Raw genomic sequence first — 18,915 nt, forward strand, 5'->3', positions numbered from 1 at the left:
TTAATTCCCCAAAGCACTTTTAAGAGGCCATTCATCCAGGAGGTATTGCCCCAAACAAAGCTGTATTGTGTACTTTTCCCCAAAGCAAGATAAGAGCTTCCCAGTGGCGGGGCAATAAAGGTGCTAGCAGCTCTCACAGAGCCCCAGTGTTTGGGATGTGTCAACCCACCGGCTGGGATTTGCATAGCTACAATATCCCTCTTCATTTCCTGGCAGGTTCTTGGCCTGGAAACCAGTTGTATTAAACCTTAGACCAGTGTATTGGCCTGGCAATCAGCACTGCACGATTTACTCCGTCTCTCCCCTTTTTCTTTTTGGAGACAATACACATTCTATGCTTTGTCAGCAGAAGGCAGGGCAAGAGCTCACCCTTTGGGGCATCCCATTCCTGAGAGCTGCAGGCACCCAGTGCTCCAGCAGCTGACAGCTGCGTCTGCGCTCCACAAAGAGCTCGTGTCCAGTGCATGGTCATGGCACCAGGAGACAAAAGATTTTCCACTGTGTTCTCTACCAACCCATGTGTTGTGAGAGAGACTCCGCTGCATTTTACCCGAAAGCTTTGTCCTCATTAAAATCTGAAGATGTTGCAAGTTTTATCTGATCCTTGAGGAACAGATGAACTGCCGGACATCTGGAAATCCTGGACGCAAGCACAGCTCAGCCCGAAGGCACATGCTTAGCAAGACCAGTGCTCCCAGGACACAGGGGACCAGCCACACACGTGCTGTGCAGTCCCTCCGTGCACGGGCTGTAAAGCTGATGCTTTCCAAATGCTCTGGATTTGTTGCATGTTTCAAGGACATCTGTGTAGCATAGGCACTGGTGGGCTCAGGATTCCAGCAAACAGCCATAAGATTTACCTGGTGTGCTGGGAAGCTGAACGTCATGCTGCAGTGGCTCATCTGCCAACTTGTGCCCAGCTCCAGCTGTGCCACTACAACCAGGACATAGTGAATCTGTGAAATTTTGGGGTTTGATGGATAAAGTCCTGTCCAATGGCACAAAGTAATGTGGTGGTTTGCAGGTATAAGGGATATATCCTGTATGTTTCTAGAGGATATCTAGGACTCCACAAGGAGTGACATGGCAGCAGAGCATGGAGCATGGCAGCACAGTGAGTTCTCAGTGTCCCAAAGTCCCACCTGTCCTCCATAGAAATAATATTCTCTTGGGAATCCAGCATTATTCAACCAAATTCCCGGTTTGAGTTCAGAAATCTTCAGCAGGGAAATAACCTTAATGAAAAAGACAGACAAGAAAAGGTCTTAAAGAAGCTGACCTGCAAGTTGCCTTTGCTCAAACCCTCCCTGCCCATTCCCTTGGCTGGACAAGGAAGGCATCATGTTCATGTGCTGGATTTTAAACAATCACCCTACACCATGCCGTTTGTTTTATTTCCTTGCTTAGCGCTCAGAGGCTGTTCTTCTTTTGCTTATTTACTGTAAAGCAGAGAAAGCCAGGGAAAATGATCTCCAAAGCAAACAGAGCCATGTTTCCATTTGGGAAAACTTAGAGGGAAAGCGCGTGTAGCTAAGCAACAATGCATGATGGTAAATGGGTCATTTTCCAAGGCATGAATTGCATGTGGATAACTGCAAGGAAAACAACCCCAGCCAACACACGGCCGACGTTTGAATTCTTGGCATAAGTGATTAATAAGAAATGAGAGGACTTTTCAATACCCCCGAGGGCTCCCGGGGTTGTTACGGGGGTTTTTCTCCTGCTTTCCATCTCCACCCAAAACCTGGGGTGGGAGTCTCCGTTACTGGGGCTGGGCAGAGCTCCGAGTACGGATGTGTTGCAGTGAGGTTCCCTGGACACAAAGAGTGATGGGTCAGCTCCACCACGTCCCAGGGAAAGGGATGGGGCCAAGGGAGTTGCATGGCAGGACTGGGGACTCAACCAGGAGAAACTGCCTTCTGTTTTGGGCCAGAGGGAAGCCAGCATTCCCCTGTGCGTTAGCACTGAGGTTTGATCTCAGCCTCCTCCAGCAGTACCCAGGGGTGGCTTTGCTCACTCTTCCTCTTGTGAAACCAGATAATCTCAGCTGTAAGGAAAGGGGGGATGGGAGCTTTCTAACCCTGGGGTAACACATTCTGCACATATAAGGGTATGAGTACTAGGATAACACTAGCTACGGGATGGTAAAATCATTCAGGAAGCCAGGAATGGGAAAAGATGCTGGAAGATAAATAGGTGAGATCACTATGGGTTGGGGGCATAATGTCCACATCATGTAGCTGCTGCATTATGGTGGACTGTGCCTGTCTCAGCTGTGGGTGTAGGGTTAGGGTACCCTTCAGCTTCGCATCGTAGTGTAGAAAAACTACTGAGTTGGGTTTTTTTCAGAATAATAACAAATCTACAGAGTTCGAGCTTTGCATTTGCAGAAGTGACCACTCCTCTGGGCTTTTCCAGAATTCCTCCTACTGGGAATGGTGCCACCTTCGAACCCATGCTGGCAATCCAGCCTGAAGGTCACCAAGTGGGATGGCAGCAGAGCAGGGATGAGACCTCACTTTTCCTAGAGGTGGCATTGATTTCCTCTTCCTGCCGCTTGCATCACTGGCTGGGATCAAAACATACACTGCCATTTTTACTAAAAAGAAAGAGTTAATGCAGGAAAGTATTGGGATTATTTCTTCCCTCCATGAATAAAGTTCTACGGTTCCTCTTAAAATCAGACCTGAGGAATTTACAGAGTGGTTATTGTACATTCCTTGGGAAAAGAAAAAAATCTAAGCAAGTAGTTCCAGTGCATTAAAGCAATGAATAGAGGAAGTGAAAAATATTTTAAATTCCTCTACAGTGTTACATTTAAAAAGTGTTCTGGTTTAGGACATTAGAACTGGGGAGGTGGCTTTTTTCTCTCTCTCTTTTTTCCCCTTCTAATTTCTCTGAACTTGTTACAAGTTTCCTTCCATTTTGCTCACCATTTCCAAGCAACTAAATAGAGAGAGGCCTGGAACGATGACAGAGATGCAAAGTGCACAAAGGGACCAGAGTGTGGTCCGATAATTCTGTAATTGGAGCTGCTCGAGGCAAAATTTTTTTCAAGCCAGTGTAAATGGGGATCGCTGAAACCCTTAACAATCGGTCTGTCAGGCTGCTTCTTTAATGGATTGCTCTGTTTAACTCTCTCTGTTTGTCACTGGCAAGATGACAAGAGAAATTAGTGTACTGGAAAATATAAGGTAACTGGCAGTTCCCCAGCCCAGCTCCACAGCCCCGCAGACCCCGGGGTGCCGCAGCGCCAGAGCCCGGCTCACCGGCTGCTCTCCTGCCTCTGTGGAGAAGGAGGAGGAGGGGAGCTTGCAACTTCCTACCCTTCCTAGAGATAGGAAGACCTGCAAAAATACCCTGTGGCTCTGGGGCCGACCTAGTGAAGAGCGTGTGGGGAGAAGGGGGAGGGTTGGGGGGTCCCTGGAGCACCGCGCAGCTGGCAGCAGGCCAGGACTGGGGTGGGGGAGAGCGCCTAAGTGTCCTCCCAAGTTGCAAACCTTTTATCAGCAGCAAATTGGCTTTGTTGTCTGCTTTTACACCACAGATACTCTTTTTTTAAAGCACTACGAGTTAATATCGGTTTTCTGGGAGCACTGGGTGAAGGGTGGGAGCGGTTACCGTCGGAGAAGGTGCTTCCAGTGCGTGCGTGAGTGTGCGTGAGCACATGCGAGTGTGTGCAAGGGTGCACTGCTTTGGAGATGCTCCGACACCTCCATTGTTCGCAGCCAGACCCTGAAACTTGGCAGCAACAATGCCCCGAGGCTAGAGATGTACCTTTCACTTTTCCCATGAAATTCCATTCTGGTTTGGCTGAGTTATTTAAAAAAAAAAAAAAAAAAAAAAAAAAAGTTTGAAAATCACCATTTCCCTTCTGCTGCCTGCATTCCTCAGGAAAACTTTGGCAGCCTGTCAAAACAATAACTGAACGTGAACTTTCTAAAGAGCTGGCCCGGTGCTGTCTGCCAAAGCAGCAATTCAGCACAGCTCAGGGCTGTGTGTCCTTTCCCTCACCCCCCCCACCCCGTGCCCACCCCCTTGCACGCCCAACTCTGGGCACCCTCTGGTGCAGATGTGTCCACCAGTGTGCAGGCCACTGTCCAGCTGCAAAAGCCACACACACCTCCTCTCCCCTCACAGGAGAGCAGCTTTCTGCTTCCATCCTGGACCATTACTCCTGCAATTTTTTTGGGCAGAAGCCTTTGGAGCAGCGAGGAAAGGCCAGCCCAAACCTTGCTGAGGAATACCTTAGGTCCAGCTGCAACAACCTATGCTGTAGACATTTATTTAAAAAATCTTTTTCTTCATTCTTTTTTAAAATGTTATTTCCTAAGTTAAAAGAATGTTGTTTACAATACAAAGCCAACTGCTTTTAAGTTAGGAAATGCCTAATGTATGATTCCTTGCAAGCTCAGCTCTGTGTGCACACACTGTGCTCCGACCTTTAGGTACATGAGCCCCTATCCCAACCTCTATCCTTACCCTGTGGACAGGGGAGGGAAAAGGGCACAAGCGGCTCCCACCGCTGTAAATAAGACACTTCCTAACACTGAAGTGTTTTGTTTGAATGTTTTTGCAGACCGCATATTATTCTTTAATACAGGTTTTTAATGCAATGTATAATTTTCTAACCAAAGCACCCGACTTCGGCGCACTTGCCAGAGTTCTTCCTCACCACAGAAATGTGGCTGCATCTGGAGTGAGGCAACTGTTTTGCAGCCTATTAGGACATAAAATGACTATAAAGCAGAGAGGAGGAATCACAACCCTTATTAAAAAAAAACCCCATTACATTTCACATGAAGGTGCTGGAGGATGCGTGGAGGGAAACTGCTGCTACTTCATCCCTGCAGGGATTAATACTCTTAATCTGGTGGCAAGTGCTTTGTGGTCTCTGTGGTACTTTTGGGGCTCAGACTGTACAATTGATGGGGAAGATGGTGCTTGCACTGTCCCGATTCCACCAGCACCACTCAGGTTCAGGAAGGCAGGATGACCCTCTGACTTTCCCAACACCTCTTCTCCCACCAGCAAGGCCCAGGTTTAGCTCACAGCACCGAGCCACGCCAAGGCCCCAGTGGCAGTGTCTAAGCCAAAGCAGACCAACCCTCCTGCCTTTTCCTTCTCATCACCAGGAACTGAGAAACAGGCAGTAAGAATCCATTAACTAAACCAAACTGCTGGAACTGGTTGTTCTTTGCAAGGTGAGGTTGCCTCCATGGGAAGCTGGCCACCAGTCATGGCCCATCCTCCACAAATCCCAGTGTCTGTGCAGCACAAGGCCAAGAATTTCATGTAGTGTTTACTGACGGCCAGGGAGTTGTCTAGTCTGCTCTACCTTCTCCAGGCTCCCCTCCAGCAGGCCCTGAGCTTGTGCTAACAGTGAAGCTAATATGTGGATCTTGGGAGTGGCCAGGAGTCTCCAGCCTGCCCCAAAAATCTCTCATCGTTTTCGTGCATTTGGCTGGCAGCACCGTGGATTCAGCCCCCTCCCTCCCTCCGTCCTCCACCCCTCCAACTATAAAAGCCTGTTGTGGCCTACATTCAGCTGTCGGATATCACATTATCGTGGCTCTGCAAAGAGGAAACCAAGCAGTTTGGCACAAATGGCTTTTCTGTGTTCAGCCTGTTCCAGCGCGGGTCTGTTTGGCTCCTCCTGAAGCACATGGAAGCGCTCAAAACTTCAATATTTAATCTTGCCTTGAAATGCAAATTGTCAGATCCTCGGGAAGGAAAGTGAGTGAGTGCATGGCCGCCGATGCGGGATGACGGGAAGGCAGCAGGCACCGGGCTCACTTCTTGCCTTTCAGCCTTAGCGTGGGGCACCAGGTCCCCTCCTCCAGCATTTCCATAATCACCACTATTTTATTTCAGTGTTTGAATGTAGGTCTTCCTGACTTGGTGCTCAACCAGACCCCGAGCATCCCTGAGCGCTCGGCGTGCTCCGGGTTTTGTGTCTGTTCCCGTGGGCACTGCCGTGATGCTCCCTGGTCAGACCCTGTGCCTGTGGAGGAGGGGCACAGACAGAGGGGGTTTAGCAGTGTGTGAGGCAGCACATGTGCCTCCCTCTCCCCCCTCAGCACACACATGCACACCATGCTTACCCCTTGTGCAAGGCAGGTGTTGTGGTAGGAAAGGGAGCACCTCATACGTGTGTCTTGGGAGCCAAGCAATCCTAGATATATTATAAGTACAGTTTTGAGAAATAAAAACACATTAATATTCTGTTCTCTCAAGGCATTATCCTACTGTTTACCATTACACACAATCCTTTGCCTTAAATTGCATCTTTGATTAAAGCAGCAATGAGAGAAACCAGTGCTAATAACAAAATGTATTCCGCTTTAAATCACTAAAGTGAAAACATCAATAAGCTGTAACCATCAGTGCCGCCATGAAAATGAAGGGAACCACCATGGGAAACAGCAAGGATGAAATCCACTTTGCCAGCATAAAAGCCAAGTAATTAGGTCTTATGTGGGTGGAACTTATAATGAGGTGCAGGAAGGGGGAAAATGAATTTCAACCCGAGTCTGCCTCCTCCCCCACCTCTGCCAGAGCTGCTAATCTAAGTTTGGGGGCTGCCATAGGGACTGCAGCCCCATTTTTTAGTTCTGCAGGGTCTGCAAAGCAGCATCCACCTCTCCAGCTGCACCCATGCCCAACCCTTGTGCGGTGCCCCTCACCCTGTCGCTGGGCAGCCAATGGCTTGTACCCACAGCACCAGCTTAAATTTTCTCTGGGGGAGTGGGCTGTCCTTCTATTTCCCTTTGAACATGCTGGAGCCAATATATTGTATCAGCCCAAGGAATTTAATTTAAAAATTAGAAAAAGGAATCGTATCTGGCTATCGCGGATTAATCAGAATTTGTGGATGGGGTTATAAAATTAATTTATATACAGTGAGTGATTTGAATCAAAGCCCTGTGCTCCTCTGCAGCTGTCCGTCCCTCAAGGAGCTCTGTTACTGGAGCAGCCTGCTCTCAATTGCTGGCTGTGGAAGTTGTGATACATCAGCAAACTTCAGATCTTCCCTCATACTCTTACATCGGGTACAGCCTCTCAGTTACTCAGTGTTGCAGTCACCCTCGGGTTCGCCCAAGCCAGGAGATGTTCTCAGGAGCTGCTGCCTAGTGCTAGAGCAGAAGAAATTATTCGTCACTTGCTCTTCCACGCTTTGAAGCGCAAATAAAGCAGACAACTTCAGCGCTGGGTTTTCCAGCACTCCCTGACAATCTCCGCAGACCGAGGTGCTGTCCCTCCTTGTGCCTGCGACACTGGTTGGAGGTCTCAGGAAAGGACTCTTCCTGAATTTCTCAACTTCGTTTAGCCTTTCTTTGAGTGTGCTTTGCCGCGCTAAAGCCGAGGCTGAGCGCCGAGCTTGGCAGCATTTCTGCCTCCCGCCGGTGCCTGTGGGCTGCGGGCTGTGGCTGCCCATCGGGATGTGGCTGCCAGGCAGGCTGAGGTTCCGTTTCGGGTGTGTTCGCAGCTCAGACTTATCCCAGAGCTTATGAGAGACAGACATCCAGTTTGGTGCTTTTTCCTGTGGGTTGGTGGGTATTTTTTGTTGGGTTTTTTTGGGGGTTTTTTTTTGTTGGTTGGTGTCTTTTTTTTTTTTTTTTCTCCCCCGCTGGTTATGTCACTAGAAAGCGCGCTGGGTTTTTCCCGGGGGTCACACCCGCCTCTGAAATGATCGGGTTATTACGCGGATCGCAGAGCAGGCAGCTGACAGGGCCCAGCACAGGCAGGGCAGGGAGGAGAGCCCCGTTTGTGACAGCAAAGCAGCGGCAGAGCGGTCAGACACAGCCGGGCATGGGGACAGCGGCTGCACCCGCACAGGGCGCGCTGTGCCCGCACACCCCGTCCCCACAGGGGGGGTGGCAGGCAGGGCCGGCGCTGCGGCACCCCGGTAGGGGGGAGGAAGGGGCAGCACCCCCAGCGCTGCGGGCAGCAGGCGCTCCCCCACGGGTCGCGCTGCGGCTGCCGGTGTCGGGCCCAGGCCGGGCACTCCCGGGGTGCGGGACCGCGGCCGGACACGAGTCCCCCCACACCCCGTCCCCGCTCTCGCCCCAGCGCTCGCCTTCCTTTGTCCCGCTTGGTAACCGGCGCCCCCGGCCAATCGCCGTCGAGCCGGCCGGCCCCGCCGCCCGCCGATTGGCCGGGCCGCCCGCAGCCCTCCGCCAATCGCGGCGCTCGCTGCTCCCTCAGACAAAGGCAGCGGCTCTGGCAACTGCGCCGCGCTCCTCCCGCCCCCCGCGCGTGCTCCGCGGCACCGGCCCCCTGGCGCCCGGCCAGCCGCGGCACCTACCACCGCCGGCGCGCGCCTCAGAACGGAGGGGGGGGATGGCTAGGAAAAGGCGTCGAGAAAAGCGGCGGAAGGGAGACGGGTAACAGTTAGGAAAGGGGGAAAATAAATTTTTGTCCTGTGTCAGGCTTTCTGTCCGGGCGTGCCCCGCCAGCGTGAAGAGCGATGTTACCCCTTTACGTCTCTTTTCGCCCACCCCCCTCCTCCGCCTCGTGGACGCGCCCGCTCGCACACACCCCCTTTCGCCTCCAAGGGGTTAAAAAGCCGGTGCGAAGCCCCGCCCCGCTGGCGCCGGGGGGGCGTGGCCTCGTCCCCGGCAAGAGGCGGGCGGCGGCGGCCGGGCCCCTCAGAGCCGCTTAAAATGTCACCGAGCGCGGCCGCCCCGAGCCCGGCACCGCCGCCCGCCGCCAGCGCCGCCCGCCGCCCCGCGCCGCCAGCACGGCACGGCGGGCCCCGCCGCGGGCCGCCCGCCCGCCGCTGAGCCCCACACGCCCAGCCCAGCCCGGCCGGCGGGCACAGCGCCGCTCGGGCTCCGCGCCCGCCCGTATTGTTGCCCGCCGCCGCCTCCTTTCTCGTCCTCCGCCGGCGGAGAGGATTCATCCAGAGACTGAAATCGCCCCCTTTTTATCCGCTGCTTCCCACCATCGCCACCCCCCGCGCTTTTCTGTGGGGCGGCTTGTTTTGCCCGTGTTTTAAAAAATACCCCGAAAACGGCGATTTTTTTTTTAATTTTATTTTATTTTTTAGAGAGAATTCAGGAAAGTGGCTTTTCTGTGGAAAGGTGTCTCTTTAAACAAAAAGAAGCATTCTCTCTCTATATATATATTATATATATAACTACCTATCTTAGTTCCTGCAGGGCAGCTGCTGAGGTGACTTGCGTGGAGGCTTTTTATTTTTTTTATTAAGTTTAATTTTGCGATTTTCAATTTTTTTTTTTTTTAATTTTCTCTTTGCTAAAAGTGTTATTTTAGAGAGAGGTGGATCCTTCTCGGCTTTTTTTTTTTTTCTCCCCCTGTCTTTTTTTTTTCCTTCCCCCCCCCCACTCCGTTAAAAGCCGAGCTACCCAACCTCTCATTCCCAACCCTGCCGGGACTTGGCTGTCGCGATGTACAACACGGTGTGGGATATGGACCGCGATGACACGGACTGGAGGGAAGTGATGATGCCCTATTCCACTGAGCTGATATTTTACATTGAGATGGACCCTCCAGGTAGGGAGCCGAAGCCTGGGTGCTGCCGTCCATCCCCGCCCTCCCTCCTCCTGCACACTTTTCCCTTTTGAAATAAAAGGAGAGGGGGAGGGGGGGTGGAATTAATATCTGTAGTTTAACTTTGCGTAAACTTTCCAGGGACTTGAGCTCGCTGTCTCCTGGGTAAAAGTATTTTGATACTGGGGGATTTTTTTTTTTGGGGGGGGGGGGTGGGAGGGTAACAGCGGTTTATGGTGCCTTTGGGGAGATGGAAGGAGGCAGGAGGAGGAGAGCTGCTCGCAGCCCCTCTCCCGAGTCTCCTTTTTTTTAAAGCCTTTATTGAAAAGCGTATATTTCGGATGTATTCGCTCCTAGAGGAGCGCTTTTATTATCCTCTTCACCTGTGTGCCTTTATGTGCCTGTAACACTTTGATGGTGGTGATTTACCCACCTCCATTCAGTTCCAGTTTAATCGCTTTTACAGTCTCCGAGACCCTTTTCTCCCCAGCTCTCTTCCAGCATTGACAGATGAGGTGTGTGCTGTCGCTGGGTTTTGGTGCTGGGGGGATGACAATACTTGGGAACAGACTGCAATCCATCCCTGGAGGCACTGTTACTTTGATAACACTTAATAACCTTGTTCAAAAGGGTTTGATGCAACTTTTCCCCACACACACTCCCCCGCCCCCATGGACTGCCAGTGCTGAAAAGGGGGAAATGCATTGTCCCTCCTTTGCCTGAAGTTTGTAGATGGGACAGAAAGTTTCTTTTGTGTCCAAAGAGTGAGGGAAGGCTTATGAGGAGGAGGAGGTGGAGGAGGAGAGGGCGAGTCTTTCTTTGGTAAGGAATTAAAGTAAGGCTAAATGGGTACTGGTGAAACTGTATCTGTACCTGTAAGAGTCAAACAGGCTGAAAGCAGTAAGGTAATTGAAGGGCCTTTATCTTCTCAGGACTCTGATCTGTACAGCCAGAAGGTACAGTAAAATATGCACCAAAAATCTTAGCCTGCAGAGGAATTGATAGCAAATAAGTACTTCTAAGTGGTGTCTTCTGTGGGGTATGTACTTTCAAAATATTCTTTTCAACCTGTGCCTCAATCGTGGCATGTATCTGCAAGTGTGGTTTAGTCTCTTTGTTTCAGCACAGTGAGCTGTATTTTGCTCTCTGGAGGTATGTGGTACTTTAATTAAAAAGAGGAGGAGGTGATCATCCTGAGATTTTTGGATCTCAAGGACTTGCTTCCTCTGGTAACTCTGACGCTTTGAAAACTGGGCAGATCTCTCAGAAACACAATACTGGCCACTAGTCATTAAATTCTTACATAGCTGACACTACCTATTTTTAGATGTTGCTCCTGAAAGCCTAAAGTTCAGTCAAATCTGTTTTCTTTTGTGAATTTCAAAGGATATCTTTCCTGCAAATGCTTTTGATTCTGAGGTTAGTATTTGTATGTGCTTGTATCAAGTGAACAAATACCTAAGTCCCATTGTAGGTGGCTTAAAGCAATTGGTGTGGGGTTTTTATTAAAAAAACATAAAGCTCCTTGAATGGTTTAGTGCAAAGAGGCTGCTAAAAAGGGCTGACCTAACTGAACTGGTCAGAAAACAACTTTCCAGTGTTTCTGCAGGAATTTGGCCATGCAAAATTCTTAGGAAGCCTTACAAAGTTTACATTAAGAAGCAGCTCTCCTATCATTAATAATGTCAGTATGTCCATCATTGAAGCCCTCTTCTCAGGGATCAAGGCTCTGCACAGTCCAAACACCAGTTAGCAAAAGGACTTAATGTTACAGGCTGATCCCTGGAGTGCTCAGTAACTTTATCTTTCATATTTTTAAACTGGAAGAGCCAGAGCTGGAAATGATGCAGGGGATAATCCCCATGTGTATGTCCTGATTTCGTAGAACTACAACTTTTAAATTGCAGGGGGAGGGAGGAAGGGAAAGTGTGACAGAGGGGCTCTGCTTTTTCCCTGTCCAGAGGTGGGGTGGGAAGGCATTTTCCGCTCTGGGATGATAGGTCATCCCTAAGGGGAGCGTGGAGGAATTTATTTGGAAGGCTTAAACATTCGGCATGCCTTGGGATAAAGTCGCTGCGCTTGCACCCGGTAACAACCACAGCTCCATTTGGCCCACTTCCAACAAAAATTTTGTGGAGGTTTTCGGTGCAGCATTCCCCGGAGCTCCGGAGCAGCTGAGCGGCGGCGAGATGTTCCCTCAGCAGCGCATGAACCGGCGATGTGCAGCAGAGCTCTTTTGTTCCCAGAACTTGCCTTTGGAGAGAGATCCCTTTCGGTTGGGCTTTATGCCGCAGCACCGGGCACTGGCGGATTCCGGGAGCCAAGTGTCTGGGATCACGCATGACTGCTCGTGATTACATTTTACTGCGTCTAAACTTCAGGCAGAAGACAAAAGCAAGGTGAACATAATGCGCGGTGTCACCCGTAACCTCCGAGGCAAGGGTGGGGATACTGTTTCTTGTTAAGGGCCAGCAGACCTTTAATTTATCTTGGCAGGCTCTCTTAATACCCACCTTAGCGCTGCCCAATAATAATGCAGAAATAAAATCTGGTGATGGCAGGCAGCCTGCAGCGCAGCCGGAGCTTCTGTCAGGCCTCAGTGCACCTGCACCAGCTTATCAGTGTGCTGGTGTTTGCTGTTCAGGGCTGTAGGTGTAAATGGATGTTCGGAGCAGGTCCTGGAGCCTCTCTGCTGGAAGGGCTTGCTTGAAAGTTCAAAAATAACAATAATGCCTCTCACGCACGAGTTTTCCCCAACTCTGGCAGAGGCAGGGCCAGGGCAACAAAGGATTGCGAGCTTTCTGATAGCCTTTAATCCATCCTAAACGCAGGAGCGGGACAGTTTTCCCAAACGGAGTGGTGGAACTAGGGATTCACCTCTGCCAGCTTCACAAAGCAAAATTTAAAGCGGCACAACTAACACTGGAGCCACAGTGATGAAAACCAGCAGGGTGACTCCTGTTACCTAATGGTTTTTCCTTCTGCTTACATTTCATTTTGCATTTATACATTTGTCACTGGCATAAGGCAGGACCTCTCTGTGGCAAATAATACTACATGCAACAAATAACGTTCATTATCTAAAGACACAGCTGGAACCATCCGTTGCATAGAGCTAACATAGCTCCTCAACTTTCCAGTGATGGATGAAGTTAGAGTATTATGGCCATAGCAGCATCATGTGCCTGGTTCTGGCATTAGGAAACTGTCTGTTGGGGGTTCGTTCACATGTTTGTCCTTCCCGTGGGTCTTGCTGTCTGAAAAGACAAGAAAATAGGTTATTGGATTGAATTTAGTTTTTATTTCAGGTCTGCAAAAGTGCGTTACTGCCGGAAGTTAAGTTTTTGAACAGAGGATGTCAAATTGACTGCAAAAATTACTGGAGGACCTCAAGCACCACTACCTATGTATTGTTTAACTTCTAATCAGTAGGACTAAGTAATATCTTTTCCTCTGTAGATCTGGGATAAATGTGTTGATGATAAAATGTGTAATCACTGAATACATTTTGTCACAGTTGGATGAAAATCAGTAAGAGTGCTCCACTGGGATTTCTGATACAGATGTCAGTAAAGATATTTGGCTCAACTACAAATTAGAGGTTAGTTTCATTTGTGTGGATTATGAAGAAAACCACAAGTTTAAGGTAGGCTTCCTAATGCAGAATGGGCTCTGTCTGTCTATGACTAAATAGTACAATAACTGTTTGACCTAAAGCTGTAGGAAAGTTGCCTTTTTGGAGCCCGTTAGACCCAAATATGACCAACTATGTTTATAACTTGATCCAGCTGTCTTTTTCAAGAATATTACTTTTCCATGCCTGATGTGCTGAGACTGGCTGTAACAATGCTGTTGCTACAAAATCTTTTGATAATTAAGGGGGGGAGGGCAACAATAGTCTATAGGCTGCTTGGTTCAGTCTACTTTGTAAAAGCAGCACTGCCAGCGTATGAGTGAGACAAGTATTCAAGAGAAAAACTGTATTTATTCATTATAGTTTCTATTTTCTTCTCATATATAATTTGACAACCCTTATTTTAGGGGAGCGATACTATAATTGTAATTTGGAAAACACAGGGTTCCGAGCTCCAGGGCAGTGTTTACTGGGATACCAGGCGTGCTGTATCATTATCAATGTTGCAGTGGAAACTGAGTGTGGCTTCTCAATTAGGGTGTGTGGTACACAGTAGCCAGATGTAGGTGAACACTGCGTGTCTATGCCTGACTAGTTTTCCAGTGGGAGAACAGATGCAAATTTTAATAGCACTGTCAGTATTGTCCTTCAGCTTATCTGAGCTGACTCCAGAAGCTTATCAAAGAAAAGTTCTGCTCTTGCACATCTTAAAGAGAAAAAAAAAAAAAAAAAAGCTAGTTCTACTAGTGCATGTAATCAAGACAGCAGCACTGTAGCTGAAGCTGTCTTTTTTTGCTAATTTAGGTCTTGTTGAAAATCACATTTCAAAGAAAGTAGATGTTTAGGGTTGAGAGATGCCTTATTACAGACAGGAAGTTTGTGCAGGCTGGTTTGGGGTAGAGGAGGGAGTAAATTAGGCTCAGTCACTTGTATTCTGCACATCCTAGAAAATCCTAGTTTGATTGGAGTCTCAGCTTCTATGAGGACAGTGATGTGAAATGCTTATATTCTCTTCTTTTTATACCTAGTTTTCTCTACTGGCCTTTTCACTTAATGACTGCTGTAACCATTTTTTATTTCTGATTGCATTTCAGGCTTGCTTTTGCATTCCTTGCATTTCGTTTTCATTTTGATGGCTCTAACTGTTAAAGAATATCACTCATCAGGTTTCAATTAAATACATGAACACAAAAAATAGCATCATTAATATAAAGTGAAATGGTGTTTTGCTTGAGATGAGAGAGCCTGCTTTAAAAGGCCAACTTTTGTGTTTATCAGTAGGCTTTCACATGATGTAGAAATAGCTGGGGAGGGAAAGCTTACTGAAGGGAGTTGTTCAGTTCTGTGTTCTGTAAAGCTGCAGGCTTATGCAAACTGAAACATGAGGGAACATTCTGAGAAGAAACCAAGCTCTTCAACCCATGTTTGAAGGCAAAACTTGCAGCAAATGTTATTTCTGCAGTTTTTGTTCCCAACACTTGTGTGTCTTGCATGATGCCTGTACCTGACAGGAGCTAATCGTGGTGTTCCTTCTATCTCACCCCTTTAAAGGGAGAAAACTGTCCCTGGAGTTTCCTCTGGAGACTATTGCTTTCCCAAGCAGCAGAGTTGACTTCTGTCTTTGCCACTGCCTGCATGGTATCTTATTCCAGACTGAAGCTATTCGGGCTTATCTTTGCTCTCCAGCTTGGGAAAACAGAGGCATAGCTGGTCATACACATCTGCGCCCAGGACTGAAAGCAGTTGGGTGCCTTACATCACCTCATTTAGTTGTTTAGTGAGTCACCTTTTGGGCAGAGAAAGAGAGAAGCATAAAGAATACTTTTATCAGCATGCTCTGTGTGTTTTAAAGCTTAGGCTTTATTATTGTCAAAAAGACTGTTAACTGTGTTGAAACAGGTTGCTGTAAAACTTTGGCCCCATTAAAGCAATAGGTGTGTTCTAGCTGGATTTTTTGGAAACTCATTTTTGTAAAGTAGGTTGCTGAGTAATGCTTAAAGAACAGTCTCTGCTCATGCACTAAGTACCCCTATGGAAATGAGTCAGATTGTCTTTTTTTCCTTCTGCTTTTTTATCTCATTTCTTCTGACAGGTTAAAGTCTGCACAATAGCTAAGTAAGCAAGAATTCACTTCTCCACATAATCTGAACTACAGCACATGAGCTGGTGCCAGGTCCCCAAACAGTGTGAGTGGATGTAACTTCTTTAGAAGATATTTTCACTGTCCTCCACTCAGTAGTCAAAGATTTTGCAATGTTTCAGTGAATATATTTCAGTACCTTAAGTTCTTCTAGTTCTGAAGAGAAGTGTCTGTATACAGGGAGTTTTATAGGGATTCATACAGTTCAAAAAAGGCAAAGTGCAACTGCTGCCTCTTGTAGCCCTTTCCAAAAAGGACTCCAGCTGCCCTGCTGGACACTGACCAGCTGCCTGGTGAATCCTGATGCAGAAGCACGATGCGCTCTGAAGCTTTCCTGTGGCTGAACAGGATCCAGGTTCTTCTCTGGCTTTGAGTCCAGCAGCACACTTAAGATGGATACCTTCCATCCAGAGCATTTTGAAAAAGGAGATGAAATGCTTCAACTGCTTCGGCCTGTGACTGCTTCCAGCATTCACCCAGACTCTACCGGTTTTTGTGAACTGGAAAAAATGTTATTTTAGTGATAGTCCATAGGAGTGTTACTTCTAAAATCAGATATCCCTGAAGCTGACACGTGGTTATCTAGAAAAGGCTTGAAACCCATCATGTTTCTTGGCACAAAAATTTGAGGGTTTGGAAGAATTAAAAAAAATACCAATCTGTTCCTTATCCCCTTAATATTGTTTGTTCTTTCACTACAGAATAACTTGACTTTTGGTTGTGTCACTTTGGGATTCTTGTACTTCAGGTCAGTTTTCTCTTTCCAAACATAAACCTCCTGTTTCTTTTTATTAGCTACTCCTTAGTCGCTATTGCTTTCCTCCTCTAACCCTTGAAAGAAGAAAATCCACTGGAGCTATTTTTTTCAGTTTTTTACCTTCTCTAGCCTTATCCTGATTTTCAATCTCTGTTGTCCCTCAAATCTGCTGCTGCACCCACTCATCTTTTCTTTTGGAGGAATTCTTGAATCCCTCCCCTCAAAAAACCCCAAACAAAACCCTTGAAACCAGAGCTGCTGTAATGAAGTTCTAGAAAAACTGCTGTAATGAGGGAACATGGCCCTCTGTTGGGGTGTGGGTTTTTTTGAATGTGGGCAGTAGGGCTTGTACTCCAACACTTGCCCCAGGGAAAGGTTTTAGAGGTGAGATGGATGAGGAGTTCATTAGCAGTGTTGTGTATGTGAGTTCTGTTGTCTGTTACAACCTGAATTTGTACACTGCAGTGGAATTTCCGAGACTGTCAGTACTCACTGATAAGTCCTTGGACAGTGGAAGAAGTCAAGTTCCTGCTGTGAAATGGATTTCATTAAAATACTTTGAAGATCACCGTGTACTGAGTAAGGAGATTGAATCCTCTCGTGTTACACCTTGAGATGTGAGCATGAGCAGCAGCCAGGCTTGACTACTCCATGTCTGCTCCAAATCTCCCCTTCTCCTGCAGGCACTGGAACACGTGGGTTGGGACTTCTGCCTCGGTGGAGCTTCCTTTGACATCTCCGTCCTTAAAGATGAGGCGTGACAAAATGTGCGACAGATTTCCTCTGAAAATACTTTTCCACCTTCACATTTCTTCTGGAGCGTTGATTTAAAAATGCACCTTTTGATCTTGATTTAGATGGCTTACTGTTAGTAATTTAGGTGGTGTTGAAATATTTGTACTTTGGCACCTAGAGAAGGGTTTCACATAGCACAAGGACAGGTACTGTATGAGGAACAATTTCACATGCTGCTCTGAAAGATTGGAGCTAATGGTAAGCTGAAATAAAATGCTGCTTAGAGCAGCAAGAATCATATGTATTTGCAGCTGTATTATTATTATTTTTAAGTAGCCTCTTATGCAGCAAACTTCTCAGTAGCACCAATTATTTCTATGAATTGGTTCTCCTATGAGGTTTGTACCTGACATCTGGATGAATGGTTAGTCTTTGAAATATCTGGGGGGAAAAAAAGCCCTGGGCTGTTTTTATTTAAATTATCTATTATTTAAAATTAGTTTTGATTTAAAATGGCTTTTTTCTTTGGGCTTTGGTATGTCTCTTAGCCATAGTGTGTCACTGCTCAGTCCTGACTTCATTCTGTCTCTCTCACAGTGAAAAGCCAGTTCTTGCTCCTTGATCACAGTAATTCTCTGCTTATTCTGAATTTTTTGTTTTTTTCCTGCTCTTATCCAAAAAATCTATTCCCATGTATTGACGAAAGAGCACATTTTAGTAGGAGTTTGAAGACTCTGCCTGTGGAGTGGTATAAAACATGCTGTGATATTTCTTCTGTGAAGGCAGATGAGGAGCTGCTTTAGTAAGCAAAAAAGAGAATCTACTGGCTCCTTGCACTTTATATTTACTTTTATTGTACACTCTTCTAGGCCTGACATTGGATACTGTAAAGTACAGTGTTCTTATAGAGTATGGCGTTTTCATGGCAATAAAATGTCTGTCATGGACTTTCATCCAGAGTTGGTAAAAGCCTGGACCTACTGTCTACATGATAAAGCTACTCTTTCCTGCAGGGAGCTGGGCATGTGATGCTGGATAGTGACAAACTTTGAGTGATGAAACATGTCAAAAGTTCTAGGAGCTATCCAGTTCATTAACAGTGTGCTAATTATGCCTGGTAGGTAAAAGAGGGCTTATCCTTTTTATCTTCCTCGTGTTAATTTTGGGACAGTCACCTCAACCCTGTTCATCATGGAACCTCTGACACTGCTGTAGCTTTGCAGCTGTTACACTGTGGCCTGGGTTGGAAGGAAAACCATTTTTCATTAGGCAGTGAAAATAATTGGGAAGCTGAGGTTTCTTGGCTTTGCGACTTCGTGCAAAGGCTGGAATGAAGAGGAAGAGCTGTGTTATAGTACAGAAGTCAAAGATCCCCATGTCATTTATCTGACTATGTGCATCTTCCATTTATTTCTTCCATCTCTGCTCATGAAGTAACAGGCCTTGCCAAATAGTGAGGGGGTGCTTTTGAAATGCCCAAAAGAATGCTGAATTTGAACCATCCTCTTCACACACTGTTGTTGTCCACCACTGTGCAGGTGTCCCATAGCAGATAATTTTTTTAACCTGTGCAGTAGCTGTGGATGCTTGTGGAGAACAGAGTGCAGCAGAAGCCTGGCGGGCTTTGGGAGGTGAAACAGTGACTGGGAGGTGTGGGAGAGGGCTGGATAGCTGGGGAGTTTTCAAACAAAACAGATCTTTATCAAAAAAGCCAATTAATCAAAACTGAAATATTTCTTAAAGGTGTTGTTTTTTATGAAAGTTCACAGAAACACAAGCAAAGCTATAATGGGAGTGTTTTCATTGGAAGCCTGCCTGGCTTTCTGCCAACTTGTCTGCTGTTTTCTGTAATGAGATATTGAAAGACCTCGATTCTTTGAATATGTCTTACTCTTTGGCATGTCGCCTGTTTTGGGGGAGGAGAGCGAAAATGTGAGCGCGCCGGGGGTTCTGTGGCCAGCAGTAACGCGATGGAGCCGCTTCCTCCTCCGTCCCCGGCGGAGCTCTCCGTGCACACGAGCTGCCCTTTGAGGAAGGGCAGCCTCGAAGGGCACCGGCGCTCAGTGCTCTGCGAGAGGGGTCTTGGCAAGAGAACTGAGGAGCCGAGATGTGGAGCTGCCAAGATAATTTACC

The 18,915-nt window shown here is 47.4% G+C and overlaps 1 protein-coding gene and 1 long non-coding RNA gene across 3 annotated transcripts in view; one reads left to right on the plus strand and one right to left on the minus strand.

Moving 5' to 3' along the window:
- Positions 1 to 18,915, plus strand: part of PIK3R3 (phosphoinositide-3-kinase regulatory subunit 3) — a 76,913-nt gene that overhangs the window by 35,854 nt on the left and 22,144 nt on the right. The window contains exon 1 of one of the 2 annotated variants that reach the window (XM_017824616.1): positions 8,804 to 9,519. The exons of the other annotated variant lie outside the window; for it this stretch is intronic. Within the exon in view, the coding sequence (XP_017680105.1) occupies positions 9,414 to 9,519 (106 nt within the window). The 5' untranslated portion in view covers positions 8,804 to 9,413. Of the gene's footprint in view, positions 1 to 8,803; positions 9,520 to 18,915 lie in introns of those variants that run through there. 2 annotated transcript variants of the gene reach the window in all.
- On the minus strand, positions 4,334 to 8,077 carry LOC108502092. The gene is made up of 3 exons (XR_001876346.1): positions 6,902 to 8,077; positions 6,105 to 6,175; positions 4,334 to 6,004 (listed from the first exon to the last, which is right to left on the minus strand). It is a non-coding gene; the product is annotated as an uncharacterized LOC108502092 (long non-coding RNA).

Source organism: Lepidothrix coronata, unplaced genomic scaffold, assembly GCF_001604755.1.
Source record: "Lepidothrix coronata isolate B3197 unplaced genomic scaffold, Lepidothrix_coronata-1.0 Scaffold112, whole genome shotgun sequence".
NCBI classification, from domain to species: Eukaryota; Metazoa; Chordata; class Aves; order Passeriformes; family Pipridae; genus Lepidothrix; species Lepidothrix coronata.